This window comes from Penicillium citrinum (genome assembly GCF_028827155.1).
Source record: "Penicillium citrinum strain IBT 23319 chromosome Unknown utg000002l:1.0-3833315.0:1.0-3834789.0, whole genome shotgun sequence".
NCBI classification, from domain to species: Eukaryota; Fungi; Ascomycota; class Eurotiomycetes; order Eurotiales; family Aspergillaceae; genus Penicillium; species Penicillium citrinum.
The window spans coordinates 2,904,229-2,921,563 of NW_026622687.1; the positions used below are offsets into that span (position 1 = coordinate 2,904,229).

Below are 17,335 nucleotides of genomic sequence, written 5' to 3' on the forward strand. Positions count from 1 at the left end.
TAGCAATGTTGAGACCTGCTAACTTGTGAATATCAGAAGAGAGGATTCATAAACAACTTGGTGCTACTATGTACATCGGATTGTACTTGGCCTACATGCAGCCATGTGTAGTATAGAATATATACTAACTAATACTACCGCATATAGATCATTAGAATCCAAAAGAGCGTTGTCTTTTGAGATGTTTATTGGAACTACTACTCAAGCGTAATATAGCATAAAACCATTTGTAAAGCATATAGTTCTTCAGCTTCTCGGTAGTACAACTGGATTCCAATTCAGGCACTACTTAATTTTCCAAATCTTGTAATTTCTAGTTACTAATTAGTCAAATCTTTTAATTAAAGCGAAAGAATTAAAGTAGTCATAATTCAAACCACTATCATCTCACGCGTTGAATAAACCCCATTCAATCAGTGATACTGTATTGTCCTGCGGGCGCTGGGCAGGAGGAGTTCATTACCGACGTGACGGCCTGCTGCGCGATCTTCCCAACTTCGACCTTCGCATCACCTCACCACCACATCAAACATGTCGCCTTCAGACTCCGACTCCTCATCGTTATCTTCGGCACCTCCAACCGATGATGAGACCGCAATGGAGGTCGATGAACCGACCGGCATCGCTAAATACTTCAAGAAGGAGTCTTCAACTCCGCCACCCAAACGAGAGCCATCACCACCACATGAATACGTGATCGCGGACAATCCAGGCATCGCAGTAAGTTAGCAGCTGGCGTGGGGGATCTAATACACCATTTACACCAATGGACACGTCGAAGACGCGTCTATCCCATCTTAAGACATGTTCGCTAAGCTGTCGCATTATTTAGTTCATCGTGATGTTCCGCGCGCGGTTCGATGAAGCCTTTCCTAAAGCACTACCGCATTACGGGCCACAAGATATTGAGCGAGGAGCTGTAGATAGTCCGCCCGGAGAATACATCGAGCGACTTCTTTGCGCATTGCTGGGTCTCGTTTTGAACCGCAAGAAAGATGTTGAGTATGGCCCCCGTCCAATGCATTGATTTCCGCGCCCACGACCTGCAAGAGATGCGCTTGAGGTTGTCGTTCGACAATTGGCAACAGAAACAGTGCTAATTTGTTATTTCACCAATACAGGCGGAATCACTATACCCGGCCATTGGAGGAGGCAATCCAAACACATCAGTCGCAGTGGCCCAAGCTATGGGCAGGCAAGAGCCCCCTCTCGGGAGGTCGCACCTTTGCGACCATGTTGCCGGAAGAACGTGTATGCCGCCATTCCACCAACTCAAAGCTCGGACTTTGGTTCTGATCTGACATTTTCACTAGATTGAGCTTTTGAGATCCTTGGCACTCTGGTCCCTCTCGTCATCCGAGGCCATTCAAGCTCGACTAAAAGAGTCATATAAACAAGCGCGCCACGATGATGACCTCAATCAACCTTTAGCAGTTCAGCCGTGGGGCCGTGATAGCTTGAAACGACGATACTGGTTGATTGAGGGCAAGGACGATACTCATTTCAGACTATACCGGGAAAGCAACCCGGCACTTAAACATGTTACTTGGTGGAGTGTTGCCGGTGACATTCCGGAATTGCAAGCAATGGCCGATAAATTGCAGGAAGAGAAGGGTACAAACTCCAAAAAGCTCAGTGAGAGGATTCGCAGCGCGATTCCCCGATTCGAAGCGTCAGAAGAGGTAGGCAAATCTACTGGAACATATCACAGAACCTTTCTAACAATACTTTCTAGAAACGCAAACGTCGCGACTATCGCATTGCACGTAAAGCTGCATTTTCTCGCCCAGAGCCCGGATTCTCTATGTATGAAGGCCGAACTCGTGGGAAGAAGCTGAAATATACGTACTCCGACGATGAAGAATTTCTCTCAGACGAAGGGCCCTCTAGGCGATCTGCTCGAAACACTTCTACAACAGTAACACCTGCCGAACCTTCTAGGCCTCGATTCACGGCGAGCGGACGGCAAATTCGGTCTCGTGCAGGAGGACTTTATGGAGAGGCTCTGCTTGCGGGTCAGCACGACGACTATGAGGAAGAGGCTGAAGATCAGACGAGACCGCAGCGAGCTCGTACCTCTATACATCCCAATGGGTACTCTGGTTATGGGGTCGATGACCTTGAAGACGAATCAGAGGCTGCATCGAGTGGAAACGAGAGCGGCAATGATTGGAAAGGTGGAGATGACGATGACAATGATATGGAAGGAGACGACGAAGGGGACGATGCAAGTGGCGACGAATCAATTGCGAACGGGGAGCCGCCCAGTCTTGTTGTCCAGCTCCGGTATGGCAAAGGTAAAGGGCCATCTGTTCCTGTTCCAGTTGATAAGCCCCCGCCTGCCGAGCATGTTAAGCCACATGAAATGAGCAGAGTCGAAATACCGGTGAAATCGTCAGCCCCCGAACCACAATCTCGTCCAAGTTATGCCCCAGAAGCCATGGTCAACCCGCCAGAGCCATCGAAACCAGAGCAGATGGTCGAAGTACCCTCTTTCGTTCCACCCACACCTGTACCCCAGTCTGATCCTTTGGCAGCACAAGCCGTGCCGGCTTCGACTGGACCATCGACTCAAGAGATTCCATCTCCCGCATCAGCAGATCCGCCCAAGCATAACAATGTAGGTGAATTTGGTGACTCAAGAGGCCCTGCCTTTGGAACCGGGGACTAAACTGGAGTCCAATTGCCCCAAACACAACCGCATTAAAGCTGGAACCCGGCCAATTAAGGCCATGTACGCTATTTGGCATAGAAAGAGAAAACTTTTCTTGGGTATAGGGTTGGAACCGGAGTTTGCTACGTAGGATCCGGATTGGTAGCTTCTTTCTGGACTGTAGATATACATAAAAGGATTTTAATTTAAAGGAACATCAGCTCTCTTTGAATCGACAGCCTTTGTAGATTCATTACTAGATAAACCATGAGAGTATATGTGCAATTCATTCAAAGGTGAGGATAAGTACACGCGGTTTTGATCAAAGATCATTAAAGAAGAACCAGTTTAGGAGGTGGGATATCGAACAGAGGCTTAATCCACTAAGCCATAAATCAAGAGAATACCAAACGCCTGTGTGATGCTAATGGAGCAGGCAGTAATCGATCAAGGCCATAGCCATGCTACCAAGCCAATGCCATAACAAAATCAATCTGCCCCTGTGTTGGAAAACTGAGCCTCGTAGAACTGCAAGAACTCCGGTACCGTTAGTTACTTCTACTATAACGCGATGTCTCTGAGGCAGAGGTAGGAAGAAATTCAGCTCACATCTCCGACTTGCTCAGCCAATTTTGGGTCCTTGGACCATTTCATAGGGGGTAGTTTCCAGTTATTGACCTCGTACCACCATCTGCGGATTCGGCTTCCGAGGGTTTGTCCACTTAAGGAGGCATTGCGGTTCCAGAAACGCCATCCGGAGAGCGCGAGAGTCCAGACTGTTCCTTGGATGAGAGGGAGGAGAAGCTATATAGAATAATAGTATGAGTGAAATGCTCCCCTTTAAGAACGCCTATCATTTCTCCGCATGGGATCGTACCTGGTCTCTCACAGTGATCCACGCCACGCGGCCCCAAGTATCGGCATCCTTGATGCTGGCGAGATAGCTTTGCTCGAAGCGAAGGTCCGGCAGTGGTGGAAGTGTTTGACGGCGACGAACAGGACGAATCACTCGATGAGAGTCGACAAAGTCCGACGGGAGACTTCCGGCTTCGGAGACCGGGGCCTCGACCACAGGCTGTTTCTCCGAGGCAGCGGTGGATGGGTTGATATCGTGAGTTGGAGAAGGAGTTGAACGTATATGCCCTGCCTGAATGGCCTCGGAAATCTCCAATGCAGGGTCGGCCATTGTGGTGCGCTAATCGATGTCAAGTCGGAATTGAATGTTATGGTTTCCCGAAGTTGAGGTTGCGCAGGTGCCCACATGGTTTACTTCAGACCTGCTTTTCCGCCCGGCAGAAACAGTAAGCCCCTCCAGCCCACTTGGGGGTCTTCTTCTTTTCCCTTCCCCTCAGTTGACTTTAATTCTTCAATTTCGTCAAAATGGCTGCTCCCCAAGGTTACCCTCTTCTCGCTCTGGAGAACCCTCTCCTTGGTATGTGTCGTTTCATATTCGAGATTGAACTCGTTTACTAACTTGTTTCTAGACATCCAGGCTCGTGGGTAAGACAGAACTTATCAAATGGTCCTATCAGGCCTTATAGATGTTGATTGCTGACATGTCATGTTTTTCCCTAGCGATGCCGCTCTCCTTGAGAAGTATCGTCTCAAGGACAACGATGCTATCCTTGCCGAGGAGGAGCACATGGGTATCTATGAGGACCTTCTTGCCCGGGATGCTAAGCTGATCCCCGGTGGTGCCGCTCAGAACACCGCTCGTGGTGCCCAGGTAAGCAACAATTCTAAATATAAGGATTGTAAGTCATGTCGGACATGCTAACGAATTTGATAGTACATGCTGCCCGAGAACTCCGTTATGTACATTGGCTGTGTTGGTAAGGACAAGTACGGTGACATCCTCAAGAAGACTTGCGAGGAGGCCGGTGTCCACACTGAGTACCGCGTCGATGAGACCCAGCCCACTGGAAAGTGTGGTGTTGTCATCACTGGCCACAACCGCAGCATGTGCACTCACCTTGCTGCTGCCAACGAGTACAAGATTGAGCACTTAAAGCAGCCCCACATCTGGTCTCTTGTTGAGAAGGCTCAGTTCTACTACGTTGGTGGCTACCACCTGACTGTCTGTGTTCCCGCCATCGAGGCTCTCGGTCAGGAGGCTGCTGCTAAGAATAAGGTATGTACACTTCAACCTGTGCCGTGATCTGAAACAATCATTCACACGCCAGTAGGTCTTCATGCTCTCTCTCTCCGCTCCCTTCATCCCCCAGTTCTTCAAGGAGCAGCTGGATACCGTTCTGCCCTACACCGATTACACATTCTGTAACGAGACCGAGGCTCGTGCCTACGCTGCCAGCCACGAGTGGGGCACCGAGGACGTTGTCGAGATCGCTAAGAAGCTTGCTTTGCTCCCCAAGAAGAACACCCAGCGCCCCCGTGTTGCCATTGTCACCCAGGGTACTGAGCCTACTGTTGTCGGCATCGCTTCCGCCGACGGCAAGGTTGAGGTCAAGCAGTTCAACGTTCACGAGATTTCCAAGGATGCCATCAACGACACTAACGGTGCCGGGTGAGTTTTGTCCTTTCCTGAATCCAACTATCACTCACTGACATTTTCATCAATAGTGACGCCTTCGCCGGTGGTTTCTGCGCCGGTGTTGTCTCTGGAAAGTCTCTCGAGGAAAGCATTGACATGGGCCAGTGGCTGGCCAGCAAGAGCATCCAGGAGCTTGGTCCTTCGTGAGTTGCCCCTTGTGGTTATCCTGGCATGAATGACAATTAATGCTAATATCCACATTTAGCTTCCCCTTCCCCAAGCAGACCTACTCCCGCTCTTAAGCAATGACGCTTTCGCAAAATCAAAAGAATAGATTTGAATGAAGTTTTTCAACACATAGATCTCCCAAATGCGGAAGGTCTCGGCGCATTTTAGCTGAAGATGCGTCTTTCAACCCTGGATGATTCAACCCTCTATACCCAATTTTCTTTTTCTTGTTCCTATATAACGACTTAACGTCGCAATATTAAGACCCTCGAGGCTTCATTCCTCATCTCAACTCTCTCAACTTTCCCTCATGCATTTTCATGATCTTTTTTACGAGACACTCAACGTATACGACTGTCGACGGTGAGCGTGATTACCTTGCAATAGCTCAGGTTGAGCCACCTCCGGACTCGTCGACCTGATTTCAAAGCAATTTATGCGAATGGGATCCTACACCCCCACAATCTATAAATCCTACCCTTGGACCTTTCTCCTTTCATCCCGCTTCTACCGTTCAACATGATCAATGTACCCTCGCATGGAATGGAAGTGAATCCTTGGATAGAGAAACGAAGAGTCTTGCATTGGCCCTGTTCTCAACAACAAATCAATAATGATTTACATATAAATAAAACAGCTTTTACTTCTGTCATACTATCACATAAAATTTTCATATTCTGTCCGCCGCATACTCAGCCAATCCAGTCGACCACAATCACAATTCCACGTCAAGTAGGCTATCGAGAAAGAATAAAGAAAGCGAAAAAGGAAAAAAAAAATAATAATAATCAAAAAATGACAAACATCCTTCTCGCACAAGTAAAATTCAAAAGAAATAAATTGCATGAACGTTATCCTTCAAGATAAAAGGGGAGACTTATGGGAAGACACGGGTTCAACTTTCCAGGTTCTTGACTATAACTATAAAGCGTGTTGAACGCGTATATCGAAATTTCCCCCGAGAAAATATAACTGCGAGGAGAGGTATATTGACCGAGAGATAATTGCCAGACCGGGGAGTCTCGAGAAGGATCAAATACCCTAGACTAATCTCCAACGGATCATGAGATTGAACATGTTACTGGGATAAAAGAATACCCAGAGCCATCAGTAACAGTTAGAGCCCATTCTCTTGCTCGGAATGCAAAATGGGATATGAGCCGATCAATATTTCCTTCTATCCTTCCCATATCCATATGCCTGTGCATATCGATGACCGGGAGATCGATGTATAAGACTCAGAGTGGCTGGGGCATTCTAGCTGTGTACCGGGGGTATGTGATAATTCTCGCTCAGGTAGCTCGTTCATGGTTGCATGACGCAGAGGCATTTTGTATAAAATTTGCACTGTAGCTGATAGACTCGCCGATCAGCCTCCTTGTCCGCATGGCGGAGTCTGTCCAACGGCTCCAAGCTGAGCACTGGATTTGCGGTGGTCCCCAAAGCCCGAGCTAAAGGGACTTCCGCTTGCTGGAGCTGGAAGACCGCTACCGATGAAGGCCTCGTTGGCCCAGGTTTGATTTGGCATTTCGCTTGACATAGGATGACTTGGATACGAGCCGTAGCTCATTCTGCCTAAGTTACTCTTATCCCAGGAATCCGGAATAGACTGAGGTAGTGCCGTGGATAGATTGGTCGGCGGGATCCAGGAAGAAGGCACTGATCCAGCTGGATCAAAGAAGCCAGAGGACTGGGTCTGGCCCATCATGCTTTGTCTGAGGAAATCACTCCCAAGCTGTCTTTGGGAAGGAGATCGTTCGGACGTGATGGCATTTGGAGGAGCCATTGGGTGCATTTGGGGTTGTTGGCCTAGCCCAGGGGGGGGTACGAGGAGATGCATTCTCTCTGAGTGGAGCTGGGGCTGATGCGGTATTCCAGATACTGGGCATGCCAGGTACAGATGCAAGAGGCGAGTAGGACTGGGAAATCGATGCACGAAGTGACTCTGCTGCGCCAGGATCCGGGGGTCCGAGCCCAGGTGGTGGTATGGGAGTTCCGAGTTGGGGCGTAGGCTGATCGAAGGCAAATCCATTTATGCTAGATCCCATGGCAGCTGAAGGCGTACGCATGTCCCGGGGCTCATTTGGGAACGGATAATGGCCCCAATCACTAGGCGCGTTTTCATATGTATCGGATTCAACCAACCGCTCTACACCCTCAACGATACGATTCATATTTGCCGACATAGATGCTGATGCGGATTGAGATCCACCAAATGTGCTGCGGGCCTCGGCGACAGAATTCGAATCTTGGGTCGCAGGAGGAATATCCTCTCGTCCAATAGTCGGAGTCGGAAGAGTCTGCTGATGCCCATGTGGGCTCGAGAAAAACTGAGCCGGCAGTCCGTCCTCACGATAGAGGAATGTTTTCTTGTCCTCATCATCAATCAATGCAATAGGAATTTTGTTGCCCACGACTAGGTCAAGGCCATCTATGACGAACTCGCGAATTCTGTATAGCATTTCCATGTTTGGATGACTTCTCTCGATACCTGGGTCATTCATCCTGGGTTTGAGCTGGCCGTCTGTACCGATGTACCGACGAGACGTAGCCGCCTGGTCTAAAGGCACAAACCCCAGGCTCTCCTCGTCATCTTCAAGAAGATAGTCGATTTCAGGGAGCTGTGCGACATCAAAAGTAGACGCGAGAAGCGTAAGAGTTCCTGCATATATCTTCCAGAATTCTTGAATCTGGATTGACAGTGCCGAGTCCTTTTCTTCCTTTTGTGCAACAAGAAAGTCACTAGCGACAAGCAGCCAAGAGCTGTAGTGCCTCAAGGCTGGAAGAATCCGGCGCGCAACCACGGTGATTTTGTCGTGTCCATTCCTGACAGTCTCTTTGCTGCTATTACTCGAATCTTCAGCTGCGAATCGCTCAAGTTCAACGAGTAGGATTTGTAACAGGGTGAAAAAGGTCTTCACATTGATTCGCTGGAAAAATAAGCGGGCACTGGAGACTGATTCTTCTTCTGATCGAGCTTTGGCAAAATCTTCCGCGGCAATATTGACTAGACAGAATTTCTGGAGGGTCCCCTCAAGGGATCGTTCACGAGTCTCAACTGCAAGCTGGCTCATCACCTCGCTCTCCAGCTCGTCATGCTCTGGAAAATCCTCGCCCTTATAACATTTTGCATGAAGATAAACGAACCAGGGCGCGAGAGCTCTGCCCGGAATTCCGGCATCTTCGGGGCGTATCAGCTCCCTCTTCGTCCATAAATTCATGATCTTTTTAAACTCGATTTCAAGGTTACCCTTAGCTGAAGGGTGCGGGTTCTGGGTGGAAAGTGCCCTGTATAGGTGATAGGTCGCTCGAAAATGGTTGCCATCGGCAAGGGCAATAACGGCCAATTGGTTATGCGATGCGCCGGAGGCGGGGTATATCACGGATGCTAGATCATAGTATCCGATTGCCGGGCCCCAATTGCGATCCTTGCCAACGAGCTCAGTTTCCCGGTAACGTGAAAGGTCGCCAAGTCGTATGAGAGTCGCATGGCAGGATTGCAGAATACGTTTGCGCAAATCGGGGGTTACGGGTACCGGGGGTTGCGCGGACGAGTCTGGAAAAGGGACCTCGAATTAATCCCGATGCTGTGCGCAGGACACGCGAGGATGCAGGGTAATAGGTGCTTACTCTCAAAATTGAACTTGCGCGTTACTTTCTCCAGCTCGCCAACACCGCCAAAATGCGAGGAGAGATGCTGGATATAGCCGCGGTAGAATCGCTGACTAGACTTAATGAAGTCTAAGTAATGCTTCTCGAGCTTCCGTCTCTCCACCGGTTTCTTCTTTGCATTCTCCTCGCGATACTATTATAGTCGTACCGGTCAGCTCAAGAACTTTATTGCGTATCCCACATCCCATCTCCACACACTCACACGAGAGAGTAACTTGCGGAACCGGTTGTTCACTTTCAAATGCGCATCCCACAAACGACCCTCGACATCAGTGTCGCGGGCAGTATCGAAATCGAGCAGAATGGCATTCTGGCATATAGTGCGAAATCTATCGGCAAGGGCATTGTGTTAGGTTGACTTTTGGTGCAATAAGACCAGAGATGTGTGCGCGGCGTTAACTGACTCCGATAGAAAGTGTGATATTTCAGCAAAGGTCGGCTCCTTTTGGGCAAGGCATCGCATCAGCTCACTTTCCGCAGTGAGTGCGATCCTATATGCGATCAGTTAGAACCACTTTGTATTCGTTCACTGCCGATTTCCGGCGGATTGTGGAGTGCAGGAGGGGGAGGGCAAGGGAAAAAGTATAGGGAAGAACTGACTGCCACGCATCCTGAAAAGAGGTCATTCTCCCGGTGCTAAACCACCGTAGACCGTTTCGGTCAGATGGCTATGGCGAAAAGAGGCAAAGATAAAAGTGAAGAAGCCATCAGGTCGAGTCGAGGTTTTGGTGAAAGGGACGATGGGAGATCCTCAAGGAAAAAGCGCGTGCAGTACTTCGGCGGAATTGCCTGGGCGGTGCTGATTGGCGGGTGATTCCACCACAATATCAAGTCGGCTTTTCTACTTTTCTACTTTTTGATATCTCCACCTCATTGTCATTTATTCCTTTGTGAATTGACATCTTGAGCCCCCATGGATGTATTTTCTCTTTGTTTATACCTTTCTTCTTCACTTCTCATTGTACTGTCCAGACCTTGAATGGACAACATTTGGCGCGCCCCTCGCCGCGCATTCCTGCATTAAGCCCCGCCAAGTGGATCGATCAATCACATACCACTCTCTCTTGTATGGTGCCTGAAGCATTGCGGCAGACCCGACACCGCAATTATGTCTAAACGCTCAAGAACGCCTTCTCCTTCGACATACTCAAGGTCCTCAATACCAGATAGCATCACTCCGTCGGAGCGCAGTAAGATAATCCACAGGGACTCAGTGCCTGTCATCGAGGCTATGCATTGCGCACTACCACCTCATCGCGAGACGTTATCTTTCACCTCATATGAAGACTACGAAGTACATTACCAGCAAGCACATGTCAATCGGTGCGCAGAATGTAGTAAAAATTTCCCAACGGGTCATTTTCTGAATCTTCATATCGAAGAGAATCACGATGCCCTAGCGGCAGCCCGGAAAGCGCGAGGGGAGAAGACAGTAAGTGTACATTGCTGGAATTTCAATTATTGTTCATTCTCGTGCATCTATTCAGGCGTGAAAGATGCTAATCAATCATTTTTTTCACTTAGTATGGCTGCTTTATCGAGGACTGTGAACGGAAATGCTCCACTCCGCAAAAGCGACGACTCCATCTGATAGACAAGCATATGTTTCCAAGAGTATGTGAAATCTTGACCCAAAAGAAAACCTACTGTCTCTCTTACTGATTCATCCAAAGAGTTATAACTTCTATATCATTAATGATGGTATTGACAAGCAAACGTCTCTGCTACGGCCTCTGAACGGTAATGGCCGGAGGCGTCTTTCCACGGCATCCGTTTCATCGGCTCAAGAGGGGAGACTTCGACGTCGCAGCTCAGTGTCACAGACGCAAATCCCTGCAACTGTACCCCAAGAAACTGCTGGGGATATGGATATCGATGAATTAGAACGATCCATGTCTGCACTTCAGTTTGTGCCGGCCAGTGTGATGAGGAATCGACCAAAGGCACCTCAAAAGAGATCCTGAGATATCTTGAGGTGAAGGTCCCCTTACGAAATCACGTTCCGCCTATGAATTTGCAATTATAGACGGCCCTCATAAGTGCCAGAATCCGATGTTCAACGTCTGCTGCAGGTTATATAAACGAGCTTTTGCAGAGCTAGGCCTCATATTTAGATTTTCTAGCTTCATTTTATCCGTATAAATCTAGAAAAGAGTTATTGTTTCATCAACATTTGAGGTATCATTAAGAAAGAAGCAGCAATCCAAATAACAAGACCGCGCCTGGAGATCCGAATACTGGGCGTATACTTATGTACATATAAAGCATGAGCAAACTCATCCATCCAACTTATGCAGGCCAACTCATCCGAAGCTTTCCAAGCCAGCATTTACAAGAGAACTCCGTGAGATATCATGTCCAGCCAAGAGCAAATCAAAAAGGAATAATAAAAGAAGACAAGAAATAAGGTCATTAGGTCGCCACGCCACGTTAGTAAGATGTGCTTTTTGCCAAGGTACCAATTGCTCATTTGCCATGTAGAGCAATTGAGCCATGCAAGGAAATCAGCTTCGAAAGAAAGATGCTTAGTTTTCCAGAAGATCTGCATAGGCATCCAAGCTGGACCCGACAAGGTCAACAATGGCCCAGCTGGTGTTGCCCTTAAATGTCCGGGCCCAGACACGGACAATGGCAACACTAAGCTGACGGACCTTAAATGGGTTTGCCATAAATTCCAGATCGGGCGCTCCTGGTGGATCAACAGCCATGTCGGTTTCATCCATCATGCTCTTTATCCACAAGAGGAGTTTTCGCTCATGCTCGGATAATCGCTGTTCTGGCTGTGTCGCGGGGATAGCCAGTAGCCAGCGACTGAGCAGGAATGCACATTCCAGACTGCAGAGAGAATGTTGGATACTCCAGAAAAACGAGTGTGTTCTTGCCACGAAATCGATTCCCAATCTAACAGGAATAGAGAGGGCATGTGCAGAATGGAGAAGCGCCATAATCAACCTTGGGCTGCGGACAATCGGTTGTGACTCGATAAGGGCACCCGCGATCTGTGCAGGATCTTGGGTAATGAGATGACGACAAGGGCCTAAATCGACATGTAATCGGATATATGCCAGTCCCAAAAGTGCAGTCGAGGTAAAAGCGATGGGGCCCGCAGGATTCTGAGGGTCAATGCTGGATTCAGGCGTGCGCTTCCACAATGCTTTCCACGCACTCAACGAGTTGTCAAGCACGTTTAGATCCTCCTGTCTTAGGCTGGTACCGTGCATGTTCGGAGCCGACAGGCACAACTGTCGGGCAAAGAATATCTGCTGGATGATGGCATGTATGAGGATGTAGTTGCCCAAGGGAGAAATTGGGGCGGAAGGGAAGGATATAGATGACTTGAGGAAGAGGCGGGCAAATGCATCCTGAAAAGAGACATCTAATCCTTGTCGGGCACGGTGAAGTCGTCGCCACTGTGCCGCATTGGTAGCCTTCCACAGGTCATGCGAACAAGGCATGTTGAGCTTCAATTCTCCGTTAAGGATCAGAGGAGGTATATTGTACATGATTGAATGAAGATTAAAGAAACAGTAAACGATGAGCTTCGTTCTTCTGTTTCCCTCCCTTCGAATCCATTCTTCCCAACTGATGGGTTCCGGCGTAGGTGGTGGTTCGGACAGACCATGCTCCCGAACTAACCTCGCCAGTGTACTTTGAAGCGAGAGAATCTCTCGCAATAATTCGGGTTGTCTCTCCCACGATGCAAAGACAGTGAGGAGAAGGAATGTCCGTATCACTTCCATGTGCGCATCCGAGTCATCTGGTGTATAGATTGATGCGCTCACTGGAGGATGAGGCATATGATGGGTTTGGAAAGGACTACTCGCGGTATTCGAGATAATCGAGGATCCTCGCGAGTTGGGGAAGTTAGAAGGTGGAGAGATGTAGTTCCATGACGGTTGAGGTACCTGCCTACTATCTCGTCGACGAAGACGTTCCAGCAAGATAGCCTTGGCAGCGTGGAAGAGGTCAATGCCCCGTCCATTTTCGAAACGGTAGTGTGACCCTGCTGCTGCAGTCGCTAGTGTGAGTTCCGGAGAGCATTTGGCAATGGAAAGTGTAGGAACATGCACAAAGGGCAAATGCTCATTCAATCCATTAATGTATCCTGCGAAGAACCGGGAGAGGGCATGGCGAGAAGGCGGCACAAACCCTTTGGGAAGAACAAATGAAAATTCTTCTAGTTTGGAAACAAAGACTTGGCGATCGGCATTCGTGATATCCCATGCTGGGCGCGAGCTATCATCTGAAAGGCCAATTCGATCTTCAATCTCATGAGACTCTGGTTGCAACGATGGTAGACGGGATCCAAAATTGGAAAATGAAGGCGGTTCCTCCGCCTGGACTCGTGAATCATTCATCAAATCAGCACCTAGTCTAGCAGGTGCTGGTGTATCTCGAACCTGCTGTTTCGAGTCCATCGAAAGACTTGGCGGGAGCATGGGCTCTTCCACGGATGAGAAGACACCGGAGTCCCAATCAGACGATAAGCCGACACTTTCCAGAAAGACTGTAAAATCTTGAACAGGATCTCCAAGATCTGTGAGATCGAGGAAAGAGGGCTCTACACCATAGTTATCGGTGATGGCTCTCTCCGGTGGTGGCGGATGGGATTGGGACGGAGTGTCAACTGTGTGAGAGGATTTGCGGAGAGAATCCAGACTCTCCTGTTGACCTTCCAAGGCGACATGACTCGCAGCATGCGATAAAAGATTCAAATCATAGCCCCACGAGGGATTGAAGTGAGTGGTCTCGACTATGGGGGGGCGGCTGGATTTGGACCTCGGGGGGTGGAGGAGGAGGTGGTTGAGGGACTTGGGTATGGACCGGGATGGCATCGGCCAGTTCTAACATGCGCGACTCATTATGGGCAGGTTGAATGATGGACGACTGAATTGGGATCTCGTGGTGACTATTTTCAGTTCCGTTGTGCGTGCGGTGTTCACGACTGGCCGCACTTTCGGCTGGATGGACCAATCGCTCATGTCGCACCAAGAGGTCACTGCGAATAGCAATGATATCAGCGATTGGGTGATTAGATTAAGAACGAGATTAATCTTACCTCCTTGCGAATGACTTAGAGCAAATCTCACACGAGAAGGGTTTTTCCTTTGTATCTGTTGTCCTACATTAGGAGAAAGAAAGCGACGACCGGACGAGAGGGGGCTACTCAACGGGTGCGGAGATGGCGTTGGAGATGTTCGAGGCGGGCAAACGATCGGCTGCAATATTCGCAAGAAAGAGACTTGCGGTGAGTGGCACCTTTCTTCTTTACTTTGGCCTTCTCGTCATCCATATTTGGAGTTTGGGGTTCCATCTGGGGGGGAAGAGAGGGGAAAGAATTCACGTCTCAGCGCTGAGCGGGGAAAGAAAAAACTGTGGGGTTTGGCGGCAGTGAGGGGAGATGGGTCACGTGGTATGTATGTTGTACCTGAGCCAGAGATGGGAGAGGGAATGAATGGGAGTAGTACGATTAGCGAGGCAGTATTTTGTAGGTATGGATTGAACTGTGCTGTGGTGTGCTGTGTTGAGCTGGCTGGCTGGGTTGGGTGGAAGTGTGGCTGGAGACGGTTGGATGAAGAAAAGAAGATGAGAATGTACGCAGTTGCCGCAAAGACTACCGAAGCCGAGCCGTAGATCGACATCACAACATAGATCACTATAATATATTTTTAAAAATAAGAAAGATGGTTCAATTATAACGCTAGCTAAATTGACATTTGCTTCGATGAATATCTAGAGATAAGCTCCAATCCCAAGAGTAATTGGTGGAGAACCAGACAAGGCTTAGGTGCTGCTTGATCAGTATACTAACTGAGATATGAAATACTACCATATTCTATGTTTACAGGAGAAATTCCTAGTACCAATACTTATAAAAGGCTAGTGTTAAGGTTATTTTGTACGTCGAAAGTAAATCACTCTATCCCAGTCGGTAACTGCTACTACTGGTCTGGCCCAAATTGTAACTGATCTAATAGAAGAATGACAATTTCCTAATGGCTTTGATAAATGATTTACGAAAACGATACGGCGAAACAGTCTATTTTCAGCTGGGGAGTAATGAATATGTAATTGATGATGGTAAGATGAGAATAAATAGTTAACTATGGACATTAAAACATACATCAATCGTATTCCTAAAAATATCTCCCCAAAATGTGAACTGTATCTGTATATTCCACCACCTATTATCAGCAGATATTGAAGTCAATCAAGACATGGTTCCCGAGACTTAGAGAACAGCGACGAGGCCGAGCAGGCCAGCAGCACCAGCGAGACTCATAGCGACACTGCCAGTAGCGAGAGGAGCACCACCAGTTGAGGTTTCGGATGAAGCACTAGTGGATGCAGCGCTGGAGGAAGCATCGGCTGTAGCATTGGAAGTAGTGCCTGAAGCCTTAGCTTCGGATGAGGCAGTGGTAGCCTTAGTATCAGTCGGGCTGACAGTGCCGGTAATTGTTGAATCACGAGTATCAGACGTTTTGGCCGTGGGAGTAACGGTGGCAGACTCCGAGCCAGACTTAGAGCCAGAAGCAGTAGCAGATGCAGAGCCAGTGGCCGAGTCAGATTCAGATGCAGAGTCGGTGGCAGTGGCAGTGGCAGTTGCGCCGCCGAACAGGAAATCGTCGCCATTTTCAGCCGCAGAGCTGGCCCAAGCGATGACACTGGAGGGAAGTGCGCTATACCAGTCAGGATAAACACCGGCAGAGGCCTCGCTCAGGAAAGAGGATTGAGAAGCTGGATCCATGAGACCCATGTACCAGCTCACAGGAACAGCGGTCTCCAGAACAGTCAGAATCGAGCTGGGGATGTTGTCGAGAGCACTTTGGAAATAGTCCAGATCACCGCTATAGTCCGAGTTGGCCGCATCAGTGGCAACTGGGTTGGCCAGAACGGCTGGGGCCAAAAGCAGAAATGCAGGAAGGGTTTTGAGATGCATTGCGAGATATCAAGAATGAGAGGGATATGATTGAAGTTGAGACTGAGACGGTGTTTGTGTGTGTGTGTGTGTGTGTGTGTGTGTGTGAGAGAGAGAGAGAGAGAGAGAGAGGGAGGAAATGAGACTCTCGTATCGAGAAAAATGGCGTTCACAAAATAAAAAACGATCAGGCAGCCTCAGAGAAAGTCGCCAAGTCACTTTTGTCTTGTGATTGACTTTCGGCGGAGGCTCAGTTGGACCCTTTTAGGCAATTCGCTAGTTCGAATTAGTTCAAGTCTCGGGCTGACCTTGTTTCCTTCGGCGAGTCGGCCGGATTTACCCTTTTTTACACCTGCCAGATCGAGTTGCACGAGGCAATGCCCGATGGGAGAAGCTTGGCTGATGATCTAAAATTATACTTAAGCGATGAAAAGTGTGTACGGAGTACTATGTACATAATGAGAGGTTGAAGTGTATCCACCAGTTGAGCCCCATTCAATCTCCGGGGATCAGCGTGATCATCTCTATGTATGTTATTCTCTATATGGTTACATAGTGGTAGTGCTTCTGGAAAATTAATTATCAAGTTTTCGTTTATTAAGTTGTTTATATATACTAAATATCCAGTGAGTTGACTATAGTATAGTCTTATAAAAAGCCTGATCAATCAGGAGAATACCTATTCTCCTTAGTAGGTACTAAATAGATGTGATTTCGGTGCCCACCCCAATTTGTTCCTTCGGGAATAAATTTCTGACCGCGATTTGTATCCACTGGGGCCAGGCAGACTTCTACTAATCCGGGATTTACATAGTAGGTACTGTAGCTGTCCTTGCTCTCTACTGTTCCGCTCAATAGACTTTAGTTCATGCAATTTGAGCCTCCAACGGAATTAGCTTCTCAAATAGACAAGGTACGTACTTTCCACTAGGACAATTTAGTGATTCTTGTCTGCCTTATCTGATTCTCGAAAAGACCACGCCACTTGGTCACCAAATTTAGGACAGAATCATGAATTGTCAAGCCTCAATCCGATAGCTTCAAAAGAAAATGGGATTTACTTTAGGTCTCTTGAACCTACATGTACCTGGCCTTGCATAGTTATTAGTAGTAATTGAATTTTGAGCCAGGCACGTTGGGTGGGGATTATAGGGTTTCTTTCGTGAATGTGGGTCGAGAGCAGTTTTGCTCATGTAAGTTCACATTGGCGATACCAGGAGAACCATATTCCATTATCTCCATACTAGACATAGTATGGATAGCATGTCTGACTATTACTTTGCCAAGGAATTTCGTTACTTCTGACCCCGATAATCACTTGCACAAGTACATCAAGTATTCATCAAGAGCTCCCTCATTGAGTATCTTGACA

The 17,335-nt window shown here is 48.2% G+C and overlaps 7 protein-coding genes across 7 annotated transcripts; 3 read left to right on the forward strand and 4 right to left on the reverse strand.

The window, feature by feature from the left end:
- Positions 1-531: 531 nt before the first annotated feature.
- Positions 532-2,671, forward strand: N7469_002907 (uncharacterized protein; the record flags this gene model as incomplete). The annotated part of the gene is made up of 5 exons (XM_056641827.1): positions 532-720; positions 833-1,002; positions 1,122-1,251; positions 1,314-1,682; positions 1,736-2,671. 5 exons carry the CDS (start codon positions 532-534, stop codon positions 2,669-2,671), a joined length of 1,794 nt encoding a protein of 597 aa, XP_056504321.1.
- A 471-nt stretch (positions 2,672-3,142) lies between these two features.
- On the reverse strand, positions 3,143-3,839 carry N7469_002908 (DUF1770 domain-containing protein; the record flags this gene model as incomplete). The annotated part of the gene is made up of 3 exons (XM_056641828.1): positions 3,143-3,190; positions 3,263-3,457; positions 3,531-3,839. 3 exons carry the CDS (start codon positions 3,837-3,839, stop codon positions 3,143-3,145), a joined length of 552 nt encoding a protein of 183 aa, XP_056504322.1.
- Positions 3,840-4,033: 194 nt separating this feature from the next.
- N7469_002909 (adenosine kinase) lies at positions 4,034-5,446 on the forward strand (the record flags this gene model as incomplete). Its single annotated transcript, XM_056641829.1, has 7 exons — positions 4,034-4,085; positions 4,138-4,153; positions 4,229-4,379; positions 4,443-4,784; positions 4,840-5,177; positions 5,234-5,347; positions 5,410-5,446. 7 exons carry the CDS (start codon positions 4,034-4,036, stop codon positions 5,444-5,446), a joined length of 1,050 nt encoding a protein of 349 aa, XP_056504323.1.
- Positions 5,447-6,741: 1,295 nt separating this feature from the next.
- Positions 6,742-10,128, reverse strand: N7469_002910 (uncharacterized protein; the record flags this gene model as incomplete). The annotated part of the gene is made up of 6 exons (XM_056641830.1): positions 6,742-7,181; positions 7,255-8,928; positions 9,003-9,177; positions 9,247-9,373; positions 9,449-9,535; positions 10,100-10,128. 6 exons carry the CDS (start codon positions 10,126-10,128, stop codon positions 6,742-6,744), a joined length of 2,532 nt encoding a protein of 843 aa, XP_056504324.1.
- A 24-nt stretch (positions 10,129-10,152) lies between these two features.
- Positions 10,153-11,008, forward strand: N7469_002911 (Zinc finger C2H2; the record flags this gene model as incomplete). The annotated part of the gene is made up of 3 exons (XM_056641831.1): positions 10,153-10,476; positions 10,569-10,658; positions 10,718-11,008. 3 exons carry the CDS (start codon positions 10,153-10,155, stop codon positions 11,006-11,008), a joined length of 705 nt encoding a protein of 234 aa, XP_056504325.1.
- A 561-nt stretch (positions 11,009-11,569) lies between these two features.
- On the reverse strand, positions 11,570-14,358 carry N7469_002912 (C2H2-type zinc finger protein; the record flags this gene model as incomplete). Its single annotated transcript, XM_056641832.1, has 4 exons — positions 11,570-13,716; positions 13,799-14,043; positions 14,104-14,158; positions 14,217-14,358. 4 exons carry the CDS (start codon positions 14,356-14,358, stop codon positions 11,570-11,572), a joined length of 2,589 nt encoding a protein of 862 aa, XP_056504326.1.
- Positions 14,359-15,276: 918 nt separating this feature from the next.
- N7469_002913 (uncharacterized protein) lies at positions 15,277-15,984 on the reverse strand (the record flags this gene model as incomplete). Its single annotated transcript, XM_056641833.1, has 1 exon — positions 15,277-15,984. One exon carries the CDS (start codon positions 15,982-15,984, stop codon positions 15,277-15,279), a length of 708 nt encoding a protein of 235 aa, XP_056504327.1.
- Positions 15,985-17,335: the final 1,351 nt, after the last annotated feature.